The sequence below is a fragment of the Panthera pardus genome, unplaced genomic scaffold (genome assembly GCF_024362965.1).
Source record: "Panthera pardus isolate Hobbes unplaced genomic scaffold, ASM2436296v1 HiC_scaffold_6, whole genome shotgun sequence".
In the NCBI taxonomy this organism is placed as follows: Eukaryota; Metazoa; Chordata; class Mammalia; order Carnivora; family Felidae; genus Panthera; species Panthera pardus.
This window is the reverse complement of record NW_026526991.1, coordinates 1,709,906-1,730,089: the sequence shown is the minus strand read 5'-3', so window position 1 is coordinate 1,730,089 and position 20,184 is coordinate 1,709,906. Positions and strand designations below refer to the sequence as shown.

Below are 20,184 nucleotides of genomic sequence, written 5' to 3'. Positions count from 1 at the left end.
GAGTTGGAGCCCCGTGTCGGGCTCTGTGCTGACAGCTCGGAGCCTGGAGCCTGCTTCCGATTCTGTGTCTCCCTCTCTCTCTTCCCCTCCCCCGCTCGTACTCGCACGCGTGCGCGCGCTCTCTCTCTCTCAAAAATAAATAAACATTATCAAAAAATCTTTTTTAAATCATTATTTTTGAATTGTTGTCATGCTTTCTTCTTTTAGATCATAGTGTTTTACTCATTGAAAAGATTACCAGTCTAAAAACCAAAGTCTAAGCACCCAGAAGACTGTTCCTCCTGGACAGATGGGAAAGAGGGTGGATAGATAGACTTCAGTCTGGTTTGTTTCGTTGAATTTGAAGATAATTTTTTCTTTCATAATGTTAAGCTTTTGTATTAAACGTTAACACAATGGCTAGGGACACCCGGCTGGCTTAGTCAGAGGAGCATATGACTCTTGATCTCGGGGTCATGAGTTCAAGCCACATGTTGGGTATAGAGGTTACTTAAAAATAAAAAAATAAGAAAATAAGCAAATAAAATCATGGCTGTTAGATGACTTTATACATCCCGGTTTTGAGATTTAGATTGAGTGTTGTTGTGAATATTTCCATGAGAGAGTCATTGTCATTCTGAATTATCTTCCTGTCCGTATTGCTAAGTGTTAAGGTGATTCTGTTACTATAGAAAAATGCTTTTCCCCCCATTTCTCTCAGATGTAAAATAGAAGCCAAGGGGAAAATTTTTGACAAAAATCCACTCTGAGGAAACGCGTTTATGTAAACATGGGGAGGTATACGTGTGCTTGGAGCTAGTCAGTCTAGCATTCTGCCGGGGAAATATATTCGCATCTTTAACAGAAACCTTTACCAACTAGTTACAACTCGGTCATATGCAAATTAGGGATATTTTAGAAGTTATTTTCATCTACCGATTTACTCTTTCTTTTAATGATTCTTTAGTAACTTGATTTGGCTTTTTTAAAAACAAAGGCACTCCTTTTTCTCTTTCTTTATCCTTGTGCTTCTATTTGTCCTTCTCCTTAACAAGCATTTACTGAACACTTCCCACGGGTCACACTCTCCAGTGCTGGGGCACAAAGATAACTCCTAAGAAGGCCTCTTGGGTGGGGGGGGCCTGTTTGCCGGGAGGGGCCGGACTGGTGAGAATGAGGAAGTGTAAGGCTGACTGCAGGGCCCCAGACAGGGTGTGGTGAGAAAGACGATGACAGGGGAGGGCAAGGAAAGGAAAGAACAGGTTCAGGGCAAGAGAACAGGCTGCTTGAATCAGTTGGAAAAGATGGAAGAGCTTGGAGGGGAGAGGGTTGGAGAGAAATGGAACTCCCCACGGAGGGAGGGAGGCACGTGTCCTGAATTGTCCAATGCCGTGGCGTCCCAGCAGCCGTTTCGCCCAGGCTGGCCTCCAACTGTGGATGAAAATGTGTTTCTGTAATAACTCAGGGCCTGACAGCGGTGATGATGGCATATAAATGTGCTTTGTGAGGCTATGTTGTGGTGGGCATGGTGATACGTAGACACTCGATAGTGAATTACACAATTCCTGTATCCTCTTCTGGGAGCTTCTGCTCAGTCTTCCTTTTGCCCTTTCCCAGCCCATGATGCCACTAACTTCATCAACTCTGTCTCTTAAAATACTTTTCTTTCCATATCCAACTTCAGGTAAAACTACTTCAGAGCCAGCCCTGGCACGGAGGGTTGGTAACAGTTTGCGTCTAGAAATTTGGACCAGGCTCATAAGTCACAGATTCAGTAGGTCTTCCTATATCAGACCTATCTTAAATATCAGCTCCTTTCAATCCCTTCTATTTGTAATAAATATTATTTGTCCCTTATATTCCAGGTACTTTGTCATAGTCTAGTTACTGTGGTGATATTAATGAATGAAATGGATAAAGATTCTGCCCTGACGGAACTTACATTTTGGTAATCATCACAACGGCTCTGAAAGATTGCTTCTTTTCTCCCACATAGACAAAGGATTTATTAAAATTAGGCTGCTACCGAAAGCAGGGTTTTCTTTCATGGGCTTTGTGTAGACACCAGGGCAAGAAGACATTTTTTATTACAGGGGAAAACGGCCCTTTTTTTTTTTTTTGGTAGCTGGGGGTTCTGTAGGGATAGACCAGTATGATATGGCATATTTTCTCTAGTTTATCTTGTAAAAGATGAACGTTTGAAGGTTCTAAAAATATAGTGGTTTCAGAGACAGATAAGTGGGTGAAGAGAAAAATATTTAAAGACAAGTTATTTGAAGCTTTCCTTGTGCTTCAGTGAGGAGAGAGAGAGAGAGAAGCGGCCACCAAATGACTAATGCATCAGTAATAGCTGGGGTATACTTTATATAGGCAGAAGAGAAATATAGTAAGAAAGTAGAAACAACTAAATAGAGAATCCTGTTATAGCATCAAAAAATCCGATTTAGGAGCGCCTGGGTGGCTCAGTCAGTTGAGCATCCAACTCTTGATTTCAGCTCAGATCATGATCCCAGGGTTAGAGATCGAGCCCATGTCAGGCAAATGTGGAGCCTGCTTAAGATTCTCTCTCTCTCTTTCTCTCTCTCTCCCCCTACCCAGACCCCTTCTCCTGCTTGCTCTCTCTTTCTCTCTCAAATTAAAAAAAAAAAAAAAAAAATCCATTCTTAAAATTACAATGGATTTGGGGGCACCCGGCTGGCTCCATCCGTGGAGTATGTGGCTCTTGATCTCAGAGTCATGAGTTCAAGCCACATGCGTGGTGTAGAGCTTACTTTAAAAAAAGGAAAAGAGGGGCGCCTGGGTGGCTCAGTCGGTTGGGCGTCCGACTTCAGCTCAGGTCACGATCTCACGGTCCGTGAGTTCGAGCCCCGCGTCGGGCTCTGGGCCGACGGCTCGGAGCCTGGAGCCTGCTTCCGATTCTGTGTCTCCCTCTCTCTCTGCCCCTCCCCCATTCATGCTCTGTCTCTCTCTGTCTCAAAAATAAATAAACGTAAAAAAAAATTTTTTTTAAAAGGAAAAGAAAAAAGAAATAAAATTGCAACGGATTTGAAACAGAGTGTTTTCAGTTGTATTTTTTGATCATGGTTCTTACTTGTTATTTTACAGACGCTGTGCCTACCCCCTCAGAAGAAAGCCCGTCTCTGCAGACAAATGTGAGTTTGGACAAGAAACCAGACAGCAGTACCATCACAAATACCATAACCGAAAGCCCTTTGCAAATGCCTCTGGAAAAGCAGTCCGCTGCAGAAAGCTTTGACACATTGACAACCTCACCATCGTTTTGGTCATCGAATAAGGAAGAGTTCGTCAGCCCTAATTTAAGGATGTCAAAGTCAGATTCTACTTTCTGTGACCAGGCCTCTGTGGAGACGCTCTATGTCTCTCCTTCATTCAAAACATTTGACCCGGTGAAGGAGATGGTAAGCAATAAGGACTGCCAGAAGCCAGCACAATCCAGCATTGTTCACATGGATGAGGAAAACCTCAAGACTGTAACCACATGGGGTGAGTCTGCGTGCACGCACATGCACGCGCGCACACACACACACACACACACACACACACACACACACACAGCTCTTCTGAAGTGTTCTTCTGTTATTTTTCTGTGCTTTCTGTCTCTGTTTCTGGTTCCCTTCTTTCACTCTGCATCCAGTGGCGTTAAAACATACAAGCCAGAGAGAGGGACTTCTCAGTTGGGAAAAAGCACCCCTTTTCTTAAAGAGCTGAAAGGCAGTTCATCCCTGGGGGTCTCAAGTACTTGTTGAAGCACAAGTTCTGAGCAATTCTGATTCCGAGTAAATTAGAAAGAACTAGCATTAAATAAGAGCTTCCTGTTAGGCATTTAGGTTACCTATGAAGACACTTTATAAAAAGGAATGAGTTATTATGTATATTGATGTGTGTATGTGTGTGCGTACGCGGCCTTTTTTTAAAGTATTGTGTACTGATTGCCAAAAAAAAAAAAAAATGGCGGGGAATCTCTTCTTTATTCTGTCCTATAAAACACTAAAAGGGTTGCAGTATTCTTGGGCCTTGATGGTAAAGGAGAAAGCCAATTGGGAATCCAGATTGTTGGCTATCAGTTACCAAAGCCTACGTCGTAATTATGCTTTCTTCTTTAAAGTTAATTAGTAAAAGAATAAGTTGTTTGTGCGCTTTTCCAAGACTGAGTCGTTTTATTGGTTCTTATGTACAATAATGCTTACTAACTCATATAAATATAAAGCTTTTAATATAAATACTCTAAACTGCCTCAATCTCAGGTCAAAAGTACAAACAATGGAAGCCAACATGTTGAGGCTAAAGAAATTTACTTTGGTGTTAGTAAGGTCAGTGAATGATAGCACAGTCCCCTTGCTGCACTTTCCAGAATTTTAGGGGATCGAATAGCCTAAAAATAAACTGATTCTTACTTCTGTCACCAAATTAACTGTTCTGCGGAGACTGTTGATGTGGAAACCAATCAGTACCGGTTACAATGACTGTGACGGTTTGTGTGCGTGGCTGTCCCCCGGGATGTTGTTACTATGAGTTCGTTTCTTTCACAAATACCACAGAAAGATCATTGAAAATAGTTTTGGCCACTGCCTGTGTACCAAGCATACTTAATTATAAAAATTAGCTGGAAGTTCCTCTAAAGCCAGTGAGCAAGGAGGACTTTTGCTTCCATTTATAATGAAGTAGATAGTATTGTTCTAACTCTCCCACCGAAAATACTGGTTAAAGCTGGAAAACTATTAAAAGCTGGTTTGAAGTCCTGTAAAACAACCGAGGTAGAAAACACATGATGGGTCAAGATCCTAGGAAGGGGACTGTGACACTGTGATATAATATGAAATATATATATTAGGTCTTCATCCCTGGTTCCCGGCACTGAGCTCCCTAAAAACCCTTGGAATTTCCTGAGTGATAGGAGTGAGAAGAGTCTTTTTGTTATTTGTAATAAACCCCTTCCTTCCATACCTGGGTTTATGTTGAGGTGCGTCTTGGAGAATGGGGGCTCGTTGCCAGAGTAACCAATCAGGCCAGTGGAGGGCTGGAACTTTCAGCCCCACCCACTGACCTCTAGGGAAGTTGAGTTCATCACCAATGGCCAATGATTTGATCAGTCATGTCTCTGTAACGGAACCTCCATAAAAATCCCCAGACAGTGGGGTTTAGAGAGCCTCCACGTTGGCGAACACGTGAAGTTTCTGGGAGGTTGTTGCACCCAGAGAGGGCATGGAAGCTCTGGGCCCTTCCCCATACCTTGTCCGGTGCATCTTTCCATTTGGCTGTTCCTGAGTTGTATCCTTCCTAACAAACTAGTAATAGGAAGCAAAGCACTTTCCTGAGTTCCGTGAGCTGTTGTAGCAAATTACCAGCCCCGAGGAGGGGATCATGGGATCCCTCCATTTATACCCGGCAAGTCAGAAATATGTGAGGCCTAGACTTGTGAGTGGCAACTGAAATGGGGGACGGTCTTGAGGGATTGGGCCTCTCATCTGTGGTGTTTGCACTAACTCTGGGTAGTGCCAGAATGGAGTTAAATTATAGGACACCCAGTTAGTGTCCTCAGAGAATTAGAGAAATCCTTGGTGTGCAGAACCCACATTTGGTGTCAGAAATGGATGTGAGCAAAGCAGGAAACTAGTTTACTTGTAGTTGGCCCTGCATTCATCTCAGTTTTCCCACCATGGATCACTTGCCTATTCGCAGAGCAGGATGATGGAAACTGAGGGAAAATCAGAGGCCTGGGCTCTCCACTGTTTACTGGGCTTAAGAGATAGGATTGGAGTTTGGGGCATCCCCGGTGGCAGGGACTCCAGGGGCGAACATGCCAGAAGAGAGGAAGTCACAGAGGAGAAAGCCCCGAAGTCTTTGTGCAATTTCTTACTGAAATATCTGCCCCCTGCTAAGTTGCACACGTTAGGGATGTGATGCCAAGAAGCTAAGGGGGAGGCAGCTTCTAGAGGGCAAAGGTTCTCATCATCTCACGGCACTGGGAGACAGACAGAGGGTGAAGCTCGGGGTCTGCCAAACTGGAGTGGCTCTGGTGAGTACTGCGTGCTCTCAGCTGGGACCTGCGACAGGCCACGCCCCAGGCATCACAACTCCCATCTAGGGGCGAGAACAGACCAGAACTAGAACAGCCCTCACAAATGCCGAAACCCAGCTCCAAGTGGAGCAAAGGGATTGTACTGCGTTCCATCTGTCTTCTAGAAGACAATGAAGCCCTTGCTTAAGAGCTCCTATAATTTCTCATGCAAAGTTTTTGGCTTTTAAAATACACGAGAAAAACAGACAACAGAAGCAGAACCACAGAGAAGCTAGATACTGACATTGTAAGATAAGTACTTTAAAATAGCTGTGATTAATATGATCAAGAGCACAGAGGGAAGGATGGAGAATTTCACCAGAATGCAAGTATCTGTGAAGAAAGAATGAAACGAGGGGCCCCTGGGTGGCTCAGTCGGTTGAGCGTCTGACTTCAGCTCAGGTCGTGATCTTGCGGTCCGTGGGTTCGAGCCCTGTGTCGGGCTCTGTGCTGATGGCTCGGAACCTGGAGCCTGCTTCTGATTCTGTGTCTCCCTCTCTCTCTCCCCCTCCCCCCTTCATGCTCTCTCTTTCTCTCTCTCAAAAGTATATAATAAACATTAAAAGATTTTTTTAAAAAAGAATGAATGAATGAAACGAAAGTTCCGGAGCTGAAAAATACAGTAGCCAAAATTAAGGCCCTGAGGGCACTGTTCAGTCACATGGCCTGAGGTTATCAAAAGAGAGCTTGGGTACTGGCAGAGGAGCTGGGAAGTCATGTGGGCAATCCTAAAATACGTGGGTAAATATAAAACGCAGTATATTTTATTTTTATTCTCACTCTTAAAATGCATGTGACTGTTTAAAAGCAAACTTTTCCTACTGTATTTTGTTTTAAAACAGTAGATGTAATATATATCACAACAGAGGACAAAGAATGGCTGGATTGCATAGTTGTTAGCGGCTCAGGTTCTGGGATCACACTGCCTGGGTTCATAATCTCAGCCCAGCCACTGGCTGCGTGGCCTCTGCGTGGCGCTGTCTTCATCTACGGAATGGGGCCGCTGGAGGGGGTCCCTGAATTCGCAAACATCAGGTGCTCAGGGTAGAATCTGGACCTGGCCAGTGCCGTAGAAAAGTTTGCTGTTTTTACTCCAGTGTCCGTGTTTTTGTTTTTGTTTTTAATGTTGATTTTTGAGAGAGAGAGAGAGAGAGAGAGAGAGAGAGAGAGAACAAGTGGGGGAGGGGCAGAGAGAGAGAGAGAGACACAATTCGAAGCAGGCCCCAGGCTCCAAGCTGTCAGCACAGAGCCTGACGTGGGGCTCGAACCCACGAACCGTGAGATCATGACCTGAGCCGAAATCAGACGCTTAACCGACTGAGCCACCCAGGCACCCCCAGTTTCTATGTTTTTAGTTCTGCTTTTATTTATTGATTTAATGTTTATTTATTTTTGAGAGAGACAGAGACAGAATGCGAGTGGGTTAGGGGCAGAGAGAGAGGGAGAGACAGAATCCGAAGCAGGCTCCAGGCTCCGAGCTGTCAGCACAGAGCCCGACACGGGGCTCGAACTCACAGACCGCGAGATCATGACCTGAGCCGAAGTCGGATGCTCAACCGACTGAGCCACCCAGGCGTCCCTTTAGTTCTGCTTTTAGAGCTCCGAGCCCCCAGCCCCCTCCCAACTCTCCACATCCACTCCAGTTATTTCCAAAAGGACCCAGGAGTTCCTCGCTTATTCTCAGGAGCAAGAAAACTCCTGTCCTTCCAGAAAGGGCCTTGCAGGCTGAGGAATAGAGCCCAGCTGGGACAGACCAAAGAGATCCTAGGGAGCTCCAGTTCATTCTCCCCAGAGCAGCCAGAGGACCTGACGACTGCTGCTCCCCGCTGAGACGGCAGACCTCTCGGACTGTCGCCCTGTTCCTGAAGGTCACTAGCCTTCCACTGCCCTGCGCAGTCTCGCTTCTGCCTCTCCCCGCAGCCTGGTGATGCTTCCGCTTGTCAAATAAACCAAATCGCTTCACCAGCTTGGTGCTGTTGTTCCCTCAGACCAGAACGCTTCCCACCCAGCCCTTCCCCGCTGCACTCCTCCTTCAGGGCTCAGCTCAAACGTTGCTTCCACAGGCTTCCCTGACCCCCTTGATTACTTCAGATCCCCCTCCCACTCTGTGTTGTCTTGGTGCCCGTAATTATCCTTCTAGCACGTACCGCCATTCGAGTGGGATGTGATTGCATATCCGTGAACTTGTCTGATGTCTCCCCCACTCCCCGAGTGGGATGGCGCCTTCCTGAGGGAGGGACCACGTCTGCCTGTTGGTTATTGAAGCCCCAGCACCGACCACAGTGCCTTGCACACAGTAGGTACCCAACGTTCAACAAGTGAATCAAAAGCAGCTTAGTGAAGCAGCCATGGAGAGTGTGCGTGAAGAAATAATGGAAGAAAGCACTGGAAAATTATGCCAGGACGGATGACGAAGAGCTGTGTGTGCCAGGTTAAGAAGTTTGGACTTCAGTTTGAAGAGAATGCAAGTCATTAAAGGTTTTAAGCCACGTGAGTGGCTTTTTGAATGTGTTTTAGAAAAATTACTGATTTCTATGGTGGGGGCAGTGTGGAGGATTGATGTGGAGGGGGGTGAAGCTGGGGCGGGGAGCTCGTCGGGGGCTGTTGCCGGCAAGGAGACCAAGTGGGAGATTGGAGAGCAGAGCAGGGGAGGTGGGGGAGAGGGGGGGCGGCTAGCCTGAGATGGGGCACAGTCAGGGGCAAGTGGGCTAGAATCCAGAACAGAAAGATACTCACCTTACCCTGAGCGCCCGTAAGGAAGGAGGGGAAGGGATGTGTCAGAGTGTGAGGGATGGGTTTGGTGGGTTTTAGTAATTAAGATGTATTGAGCCTTCACGTGCCGCACGTTGTATGTTGTGGCCTCCATATCTTATCGTCTGAGGTCACCTGCCCAGACTGAGGGGAAGTGGTATAAAGGCGGTGAAAGGTCTGCTGAGATTTAGGAATAGCCACTCTAGAGAATGGAATGGAAGAAGATGCTGATAAGACTCTGGTACAATGGAGCGACAGAGCCAGAATTTGTGGGGGTCCTAATTTGCAGGATCTGTGCTTCCTCCAAGAGCGCTGAGCAGCCTGGGGGTAGGAATGAGAAAGCATATTTGAATTGAAATAGGATTTGGACAGGAATTTGCAAACCATAGCTTTGAGGCCAAATGTGGTCACCCCCTGTTTCTGCAAATAAAATTTTATTGGAACACAACCATACTAACTGGCTCCCATGTAGTCTTTGGTTGCTTTTGTGCTACAACAGCAGAGCTGAGAAGTTGTAATAGAGACGGTATGTCCCGTAAAGCCTAAAATATTTACCATTTGGTCCGTGACAGAAAAGGTCTGCCTGACTCCTGGATTAGGAATTAGCAGCAGATAAAGCAGAAACCATGGCAGTGGGGGGGAGCGGAGGGGAGCAAGAAAGTGGTTCAGGTGATGGATAACGAGAAAATAAAAAGATTATTGGACCTGATGTCTCGATGAGGCCAAAGTGTAGATGCATTAAAGGGAATGAGAAGGCTGGAAGGAATCAAGAAGGAAAGTAATCTTGGAAAGCAAGATTTCAGAGTAGGGCAGCTCAAAGGAATGGCTGCAGGTAACTCGCGGTTGAGGAATTCAGGAAACGATGAGGCAGGATCGATGGCTGGTCTCCGTGGACGCTGGGTGAAGGAAGATAGACACGACACTGTCTACTTTCTGGGGTGTTTTTTTTTTTTTCTATTTTATTGTTTTAAGAAGTATTTGTTTATATGAAGGGTCCAGGTCTGGTGTTACAAAACTCTTTGGAGATGACGAGCTTGGTAAACTTAAAAATACTTGCACCCTCACGGTGTAACAGATCTCAGCCACCTAATATAGGTTAATATTCTCATTCTAATATTTTCACCGAATGATGGATTTGCAGCAACCTCGTTTGACCTTTTGATACTGAGTAACTCTGTTCCTAGAACAGTCCATTCCTTCTCTTCCTCCGTTTAAATTTTAAGTTCTTTATGTCTAGGTCAAACTATTCCTTTAGGTCATTAGATCATTTGTCATGCATACCAAAAAGAAAAAAAGAAGATAGAAGATACACAGAAGCCAGATCATTATATCCGTGAGCCATAGTTTGGGTAAGTGTGTTAGACTGCCCTGGACTTTTCTTTCTAATTTTGGGGGTAGGAAAAAAAAATCCATATGTTCTCATGCTGGGCTAGTGGTGAGCGTTCTCACTGGCTCTGTCCTTTGTTTATATCTCATTGATTCCATTTTTGTACCATGGGTTTCAGTAGTGGTGGTTCTGTGGACCCAGCAACACCTCCAGCTGTACAGCTCCTGCCTGCCTTCGTGCAGACAAAAAGACACACTGATTTGATTTTTTACATTCAGGGAGCCAAATTTATACTTCGTAGGTAAGTGAGAAGACTCAGCATTAATCCAATCGTCCAGTCATCCCAATAACAGTTTAGCATCAGTGATTAGAGGCAGAGTCATTAGCATTTCTCTCGAATCCTATGTTATTCCTAAATCTGTTTCTTTTCATGTAACTCCTTGATAATCATGACAATAAATTTTCAAATATTGTACTTTTAAAAGTACGAGATTGGGACGCCAGGGTGGCTCGGTCTGTTAAGTGTCCAACTTCGGTTCAGGTCATGATCTCATGGTTCGTGGGTTTGAGCCCCGTGTTGGGCTCTGTGCTGACAGTTCAGGACCTGCTCGGGATTCTCTCTCTGCCCCTCCCCTGTTCGTACTCTCTCTCTCTCTCTCTTCAAAAAAAAAAAAAAAAACATCAAAAAAAAATTTTTTTTTTAAGTACAAGATCTAATTCACGCACCAGAAAATGCACCCTATTAAAGTGTACGATTCAGTACTTTTCGTATATTCTCAGAATTGCGCCATCATCACCACTAATTCCAGGATATTTTCATTACCCCAAAAAGTCCCGTATCCATTAGCAGTCACTCCCCATTCCTTCCTCCGCCCGAGCGCTTCCTCCTAAGCAGTGATGTACTTTCTGCCTCTGTGCATTTGCCTACTCTGGACATTTCATGTTACGGAATCATACACTATGTGCCTCTCGTGTCTGGCTTCTTTGACGTAGCACAGCGTTTCCAGGGTTCATCCACGTTGTCGCATGAATCAGTACTTCTCTCCTTATGGCTGAGTAATACTCCGCTGTTTAAACACATTTTATGTATCTGTCCGTCAGCTGATGGATATTTGAGTTGTTTCGTCTTTTTAGCTAGTACAAATAATATTACTACGGACATTTGTTACTTTCTACAACACAGAACAAAATCAGAATTTTTTTTTTTAGTTTTTTCTTTTACATTGATTTATTTTTGAGAGGCAGAGCACAAGTGGGGGAGGGGCAGAAAGAGAGGGAGATACAGAATCCGAAGCAGGCTCCAGGCTCTGAGCTGTCAGCACGGAGCCCGACGCGGGGCTCGAACTCACAAACCGTGAGATCATGACCTGAACCGAAGTCGGACGCCCAACCGACTGAGCCACCCAGGCGCCCCTAAAATCAGAATGTTTTAATTCATATGTACAGGTAACTTAACAGTCGTTATGTATCAGATAGGAAAACTGAAAGAGAAGAATAAAAAGCTCCTGTTTTACAGTGAACAGTTTGAAGTGTTTAGCTGAACAAGGACCTACTGCTAACAGAAAAATTTACATTTGCAACTCCAGGCGAAGAGAGTTTAAAAATATTTCTAGGAATGTATTCGTCATGATATTTTTGCAGCGCAGTTCTTCTAAATGCTTTTTAAATTTCGAGTTGCAATATAATAATTAAGGGGCCTGATGTTTTCACGAGCATAAAAAGTCAGAGATAACACATCCGCATTTGGAATCGCTTTATCGGCGCTATTTTTAAGCAAGTGCAGCATTAATTGGCGTGCATATATCACCCGGGGAGATCGTTTAAATTCAGCCATTTATCGCGGCTGGCTCCAGCTCTGGTGGGTGCACTGTAAGAAGAGGATGGCTGTTAACAAGATAGTCCAGTACCTTCCGCAGTGAGTGGGAGCAGGGTGACGAAATGGGCAGGAGAGGCACCCTGGAGTGCAGCGTTGAAGTGTCTCGTACAGCTGTGGCGTGTTTGGAAACAAAAGTAAATTGGTGCGCAGCAATTAGAGCTGAAGTGGCTTTTTATGAGCAAAAGCCCGTGAATCAAAGCTACCAAACTGTAAACAATGATAAGCTATTCAGTCAGCAGTTGTAGCTACAAAGCGAAAGAAAGGTGGACACACAGCAGAAAACAGTGATTCTCAGACGTTAGCAGGCATCAGACACACTTGGAGGCTTGTTAAAACTCAATGTCCTGGGCACAGTCCCAGTTTCTGATTTAGAGAGATGGGGCCCGAGAACTTTATTTCCAACAAATTCCCAGGTGTTGCTGCTGCTTGTTCAGGGGGCGCACTTTGTTGTTGTTAATGTTTTACTTATTTTGGAGAGAGGGGAGGGGCAGAGGGAGAGAGGGGGACAGAGGATCCAAAGCGGGCTCTGTGCTGAGAGCAGCGAGCCCCATGTGGGGCTTGAACTCACGTACCGCGAGATCATGACCTGAGCGGAAGTCAGACGCTCAACCAACTAAGCCACCCAGGCACCCGCTTTGAGAACCGCTGGCATAAAATTAAACCAGGTAATCACATCGCGTCCATGTGACTAACGTAACTGTGTTACCCTTTTTCAGTGACCTGCTGGAGAAGGTGCTATCCCCAGGTGAGGGTAAACCCAGAAAGAGAAAGACTTGGGATATGGAAACGGGAGGGCCAACACGGGAGGATGGTGCGGGGCCATGTCAGGTGACAGCTGTGACCCAAACAGAGCACACCCAGAGCAGAGCAGCGGCGTGACTCAGGACGCACACGTGTGGAGGCTCTCTCACCCTTAGCGTGCCCGTCACCACCATGCCCTCTCTTCAACCCAAGGACAGAACGTCAGGATAAGGCTGACCTAGATTCTTCTGTGCGCTTGTCTTGCCTTGACCATGTGCCGATGAAGTCCCTATTTTCCTTTTCGTGTCCTGCTGCTACATCGGCTGAGAATACTCATGTCACCCCCAAAATGTCTTGTGATTGGAATTTTTCCTAAAAACTGGACGGAGATAGCCCTCAGAGAGCTTTGAAGCAGAAAATAGAAGCCGCCTGCCCCAGCCATGTTTTTTACAGGAGAGGTTCAATTTCGCTTAAAGGGACATGCATCTCTAAGCAAATAAAATAATATAGAAAGATAAGAAGTCATGTGTGCTTAGCGGTAATTTCCCTTTCTATGACTTCAGCTTTTTTTTTTTTATGTGAAAGTAGCAAGTCTAGGGTTAGCTGCAAGACTTTAGAAACCGAATTCTGCCAACCCGTACCACCTAATGCAAGCATGAATGTAAATAGATACTCCAAGAAGACAAGAGAAAGTTGTGTCCAAGAAAGTTTGGAAAACCCTTGAATAAGTGTACGACTTCTCAGAACTTTAAATGTGCTAATGTTCGTTGTTAACCTCCTAACGAGAGGCACGACATGCAATCGCCTGGTCTTACTTGACTTTGAAATACTGTTTTCACAAAACCTCTTTGTACATCTCCAGGAACACAGCGTTCCTCAGAACACAGTTTGGGAAATACCGATTTGTTTTTTATTTGTTATTATTTTTTTTAACGTTTATTTATTTTTGAGACAGAGAGAGACAGAGCATGAACAGGGGAGGGGCAGAGAGAGGGAGACACAGAATCCGAAACAGGCTCCAGGCTCTGAGCCGTCAGCACAGAGCCCGACGCGGGGCTCGAACTCACGGACCGTGAGATCATGACCTGAGCCGAAGTCGGCCGCTTAACCGACTGAGCCACCCAGGCGCCCCGGGAAATAACGATTTAAAATGAAGTGCACAAGAAGCAATGAGTATGATTTTGTCTGAAAGGGAATTAAAATGTTATCAAATATTTTACAGAAAACCAGTTTAGAATGCTTTTGATTTTACATACTGTTTCTTGGTGAAAAAAAAAAAAAAATTCCGTACGTGTGCTCAAGTGTCCCAGATCTCAGGTGGGCTAGAGTTCAGTTTTGACCGTATTTGAACAGTTAGAGAAAAAGATTCGTTTGACAGCTTTTAGGTACTTGTAGTTGGTTGTTCATTTTACCAGAATAGTCTCTGTAGGGGACAAAAAAAAAAAAAAAAGGATGAAGGAATCTAAGTTACAGCTTTCTCAGACTTTCTGCTTTAAATGCCAACTTAAAATGCCACCAGCCAGTAGAACAGGGTGTAATACTTTACTTTTCTGCTCTCTCTGGTAAGTGTGGTGTGAAAGTACATCGGGCACGGTTCACAGTCAAGGTGACTATTGATACTTCCATGTTCGTTTCATTTCCATGGCATTGTTGGTATATAATACCTCCTGAGATTTTCTCTGCTTCCTGCTTCGGGTTTATCTAGGCTTATGATGACTATTTAGCATATGACACTGTCAGTAGTATATTTATGTTGAGACCTTGCAGATGGGGATTTTACATTGAAAAATTATTTTAGCCATTACTCTCGTTTGTATGTTGCATAATCTCTCTCTCCCTTGTAGTTTCAACCACCTCTGAAGGAACGTCCTCCTTTTCTACTTTATCCATGCCGTCTCCCGACTCAGCCTCTCCGGAGAAGTCTGTTCATCTTCTACCCCGCATTTTGGCGGGACCTTCCTTCTGGTCTCTGGCCCAGCAACGGTCTTCTTCCGCCTCCTTTAAAGATGAAGATAAGACGGCCAGGGCTCACCACCCCTTTGCTCCTAGGGACCAAGCGTCTTCTGATGAAGAGGAGGACGACAACCTCCATCTGCTGGAGAGTCTTCCGGATAACTCCGAGTCTGCTAAAGAGCAGACAAGTCCTGCTTCTGCCAGTAATTGGGCAGAGTCTTCCACCCCCAGGGCAGACCACGTCACCTCTGTGTCCTGTCTGAGTTTTCAGACACCTGCCAGCCTGCCGGGGGAGCCCGAAACAAACGATTCCATTAAAACTCTCCTAGGGGAGGTGAAAAATGCCATAGTGAAACTACACGAAGACCTGAGCACTGTGATAAGAGAACTTAACGTCATCAATAGCCATCTGGTGAGCATGAGTGGGAATAGCCTGCAGCTAAAGTCTTCCCAGCTTCCCCAGTCTTCCGAGGGGACCTCAGATCACATGTAACAAGCCCGAGAGCCCCTGTCGGTAGAACTCATGTGGTTCCACCTCCCGAAGACCTAAGTTAGCCTTTTGTAGATTCTCATCCTGCTGGCAAAAATGGGGTGGTGGTTGGATTTTTCCTTGTCAGGCTTATTAACAAATCTCTTTCAAACCACTAAACTCATTTGGGTGGTTTCTTTTTTAAAGAGGAAAAAGCATCACCTTTGATAAGATTTTCAGATTCAGCTACAAACTGTTTTTCATTTGACACTGAAGAGAATTTCTTTCTTCCACACCCTGGACTTTACCTCAAAATATATTAAGCGTTAGTGGAAGCTGTGGCAAGACCTCAGGCTGCAAATGGCTCTTCCAGAGCTTTTGGATGAGCAGGTGGTAAGAAGGCCTTCAGAGCCTGGGGTTGCTGTTCTGTCTGCTCTCGTGCCAGGTTTCAGATTCTGCAAACAAAGGACCAGCAATCTTTCCCTTCCTGTGGCTGCCACCATTGGTTAGGGGGTTAAGCTGAGACAGGTGGGACATGGGACAGGTGTTTTTATTGCTAATGTTTATTGCAAAGTGAATTCAAATGCATACTTTGGTTGTATTTGGAAAATAAATTTGATATTTTTCATCTTCTATGTATCCTTTCAATTTATTAAGACAGCCTTTCAAGTAGGATTTTTATTTTTTATTTATTTTTAAGCTTAAAAAAATTTTTTTAACGTTTATTTGTTTTTAGAGAGACAGAGTGTAGCAGGGGAGGGGCAGAGAGAGAAGGAGACACAGAATCCGAAGAAGGCTCCAGGCTCTGAGCTGTCAGCACAGAGCCCGACACGGGGCTTCTACCCACGAACCACGAGATCATGACCTGAGCCAAAGTTGGTCACTCAACCGACTGAGCCACCCAGGCGCCCCCTAGAATTTTTACTTCTGGGAAAATGATCTAGTTTGGAGATCATAGACCAGTGCTTCTCCATCCTACTGCACAGTGGAACCACTGTGAAATGAAGAGACGCTTTCATTTTGCTTTATACTTATTTGAGAAGACAGCGTAAGGGCTCCGTGTACCCATTGCTCAGTTCCAACAATTACCAACGAAGCGCTAAAATAAATTCCTGATTATTTTGAAGAAATATGGGACATCTAAAATATATTCTAATGCCAAACCCAAGCCGATTTTCATCACGCTAACTGGGGTAAGAACTAGAGGGAAATGCTAGTGGGAGTGTTAGTGCAAAGCCTGTAATGTGGGAGGGTGTTTGGCATATTTGAGGAGGGGCAAGGAAGCCAGTGCGGCTAGCGTGAAGTGAGGGAAGGGGACAACGGTAGGAGATCTGAGGTCCTGGAGGAAAGAACAAGGAGCAGTGCCAGATGATACAGGTTCTAGAAGACCGTCGTTAGAGATTTTGGCTTTTACTCAATAAAAATTGTGACAGGGTTTTAGGGTGAAAAATGATCTTGGGCTTCTAAAATGATCACACTGGTTCTGGGGAGAGAGGGATGCAGGGACACGGGATGAGGAAGGTAGGCCGATTGGAAGGCCATTGCAGTTATCCAGATAAGACCGGGTGGTGGATCAAAGGAGGGTATATGAGAAGTGATTAGGGATTGGTTGATGGGTTGGATAAAATATGTAAGAGAAAAAGCGTCACAGCTGAACCCAAAGTACTGGACTGAGCAATTCAAATTGCTCATCAACTGAAACGAGGAGGGTGGCAGACGGAGAAAAGTTTTGAGGCATTCAGTTTGAGATAGGTTACATCTCAGATGTCCATTAGATAACCCAAGTGGAGATACCAAATAAGCAATTGGATATAAGAGTTGAGTCTGAGAGGGAGATCTAGATTGGAACGGAGGCGGAGGGGTTAGTAATTGATGGTTATTTAAAGCTATGAGACTGGATGAAATTGCCGAAGAGCAAGTATAATAGTGGAGAGAAGTTGAAGGCCTGAGCCCTGGGGCAGGCCTAAGAAGATCAGGAAGAAGTTAAGGAATCAATGAATAAGGCCGAGACGGAGCCACAACTGAGGTAGAACAAAACCACACAGCGTGTAGTGGTTGGAAGCCCAGAGTGTGTTTCTCTTCGCGACCCTTACCTCTTCCATATGCATATGCACCTTGCCGAGTTCTTTCCAAACCCTATTAGATTTTTTAAAGTTTTTGTTTAAATTTCAGTTCATTAACATACAGTGTAATACTGGTTCCAGGTGTACAATATAGTGATTGAAAGCCCTATTAGATTTTGATGAAAGTTGCATTAAATCTACTCATGAATTTGGAGGATTTTTACAAATTTAATCTTCTAATCTAGGAGCATCGTAGATCTGTGTCTTCTTTCATAAATTTTATGTTTAGCTTTCCAATCCATGGGCATGGTATTTCTCTATGTTCTATGTCTTCTCTTAATGCTTCACAGTAAACTCATAATCTCCCTCACAGAGGGCTTCTATTTCTTTTTTAAAGACTTAATCCTTTCATACTTGATATTTTTGTGTATTGTAAGTGCTACCTTTTTGCAAGTTAAAAAAAAATTTTTTTAACGTTTATTTTTGATAGAGAGTTGGGGAGGGGGAGAGAGAGGTAGATAGAGAATCAGAAGCAGGCTCCACGCTGTCAGCTCAAAGCCCCATGTGGGCTCAAACTCACGAACCACGAGATCATGACCTGAGCCGAAATCAAGAGTCGGATGCTTAACCAACTGAGCCACCCAGGCACCCCCCCACACACCTTTTTTTGAAAATTTTTTAATGTCTATTTATTTTTGAGAGAGAGAGCAAGAGTTGGGGGGTGGGGGTTGCCAGCTTTTAAATTTTGGAACATAACAGTTGATAGAAATCTAAATCTCGGTCTAGATTCACTAATAGTTAACAAGTTGCCATGTTTGCTTTATCTCCCTGTCTTGCTAAACATGTTTATATCTATATATGCATTATGTAGATAGGTAAATAGACACACACACGTTTTGCTGAACCATTTGAAAGAAATGTTCGGATATCATGACACTTCACCACAGGATACTGCAACATACTTACTACATGAATCAGGGTAATTTTTTTCCAACCTACCTTCCAGTTAACGAGGCCTCTCTTCAGCTATGTCTAATCTGTTAACTCCTCCCATTACATTTTAAATTCAGTTATTCCTTTTTCATTTCTAGAATTCTAGTTGGTTCTTTTAAAATATTTTAAAAGATTCTTTAAGAAAACTTTTCACACATCCATGTTTCTTGCAGATCTTTTCAAGTAAGAATATTAAGCAAACTAGTATAGAATTCTTACTAGCAAATATAGTAAGTAAACTAGAGAGTATTCTGACCAGCAAACTATTAAGAATATATGCATTTAAGGCCATAAATTTCCCTTTACTGCAACCTGCCAATTTTTAAAAATTTGAAATACAATTCACATACCATAAAATTTACTCTTTTAAATATGGTTCAGTGGTTTTACTTTATTAACAGGGTTGTACAACCATCACTACTATCTAATTCTAGAACCGTTTCATCACCACAAAAAAGGTACTCCATACTCATTAGCCGCCCCTCCCCAGTTTCTTCTCCTTCAAGCTCCTGGTAACCCCCAATCTACTTTCTGTTTCCATTAATTTGCCTCTTAATGGGTATTTCATATAAGTGGAATCCTATATGGCTTTTTGTGTCTGGCTTCTTTCACTTAGCATGATGTTTTTGGGCTTCAACCATTGTAGCATGTGTGAGTACTTCATTCCTTTTTATGTGTGAATAATATTGCATTGTAAGGATATACCACATTTTGTTTACTGGTTCATCAGTTGATGGCCATTTCGGTTGTTTGCACTTTTTTGGCTACTGTGAATAATGCTGCTACGAATATTTGTGTGAACATATGTTTTCAGTTCTCTTGGATGTATATACCCGGGAGTAGAATTGCTGGGTCATACGGTTACTCTTACATATAACTTTTTAAGGAATTGCCAAGCTATTTTCTGAAGCAGTCTCACCATTTTACCACAAGTATGGGTATGTAGTATGTTCGTTGTCCTTTGGCTCAAAAAATATTCTAATTCCTGTCATGAAGAAGCGTAGAAGTGTATTTCTTAACTTCCCATCATTTGTACTCTAATAATTTTAACATATAAAGTTTTTAGGGGTCTGAGGTTTTTGTTATCTATTGCCCTGCTGATTTGTGCTCATGGTGTATGTTTCCTTGTGTACCTGATCATCTTTGATTATATGTTGGTCATTTATTTGTATGATTAATACAAGAATTTGTTTTTACTACTGCCAAGTGCCTGGTGCTGTTGCACCACCATACCGCTTAGGTAAATGAAGGTCGTGGCTTGAAGTTTTCTAGAATCCCCAGGTTAATCCTAGACTTAAATTTCTCATAAACGATGGTTCATTTCTAATTCATTCTCATTGCGTAGCCATTGGGTTCCACTTTGTTGTAAGGAGTGGTGTCATGTTAGACTTCCCACCTGTGTGAGGTGATTTCTGTTCCTATCACCATCAAAATGAAAGTTGGAATCGATTCAATTCCACAAATGCCCTTAGAGAAAAGTGGCTTCTATGATCATTTACCTATCAGGTCTCTGTTGCTTTTTTTTTTTTTTTTTTTTTTTTTTTTTTTTTTTTTTTTTTTGAGCACCTATTACTCCTAAGACTATTCCAGGCCCTGGAGATTCATTAGTGAGCAAAACCAGATATTCCTGTCCTCACAGACCCTGAGCCCTAGAGTTATGGGGAAATTTGATAGGTTAATCAAATTGTTGTTGTTGTTTTTATTGTAAAAATCGAATGGTTTGGGGAAAGGAAACATACAGTTTGGCCTGGTGGAGGGTTCAGGGAAAGCTTATCTAAGGAAGTCCCTTGAGCTGACATACAAAATCTAGGATTATCAAAATAAATGCTGCTAATGACATGTGGGGCAAGTCAAGTTCTTTATGAAATAACACAGAACATAAAATAAGGATGAAATGTTAAGACGTCTTCTGTTGGGTTTCTTCATATATCTGGGAGACCCACAAATGGATTC

General features: G+C 43.7%; 1 protein-coding gene across 4 annotated transcripts in view; it reads left to right on the top strand.

Moving 5' to 3' along the window:
- Nucleotides 1–15,810, top strand: part of ENTHD1 (ENTH domain containing 1) — a 104,345-nt gene extending 88,535 nt beyond the window's left edge. For 3 of the 4 annotated variants that reach the window (XM_053894698.1, XM_019446949.2, XM_053894696.1), the window contains 3 exons: nucleotides 3,085–3,483; nucleotides 14,598–15,118; nucleotides 15,416–15,810. In XM_053894698.1, coding sequence (XP_053750673.1) covers nucleotides 3,085–3,483; nucleotides 14,598–15,118; nucleotides 15,416–15,505 — 1,010 coding nt within the window. In that variant the 3' untranslated portion in view covers nucleotides 15,506–15,810. Of the gene's footprint in view, nucleotides 1–3,084; nucleotides 3,484–14,597 lie in introns of all 4 variants that reach the window. The other variant, XM_053894697.1, reaches the window with a different exon arrangement.
- The last annotated feature ends 4,374 nt before the right edge of the window (nucleotides 15,811–20,184 follow it).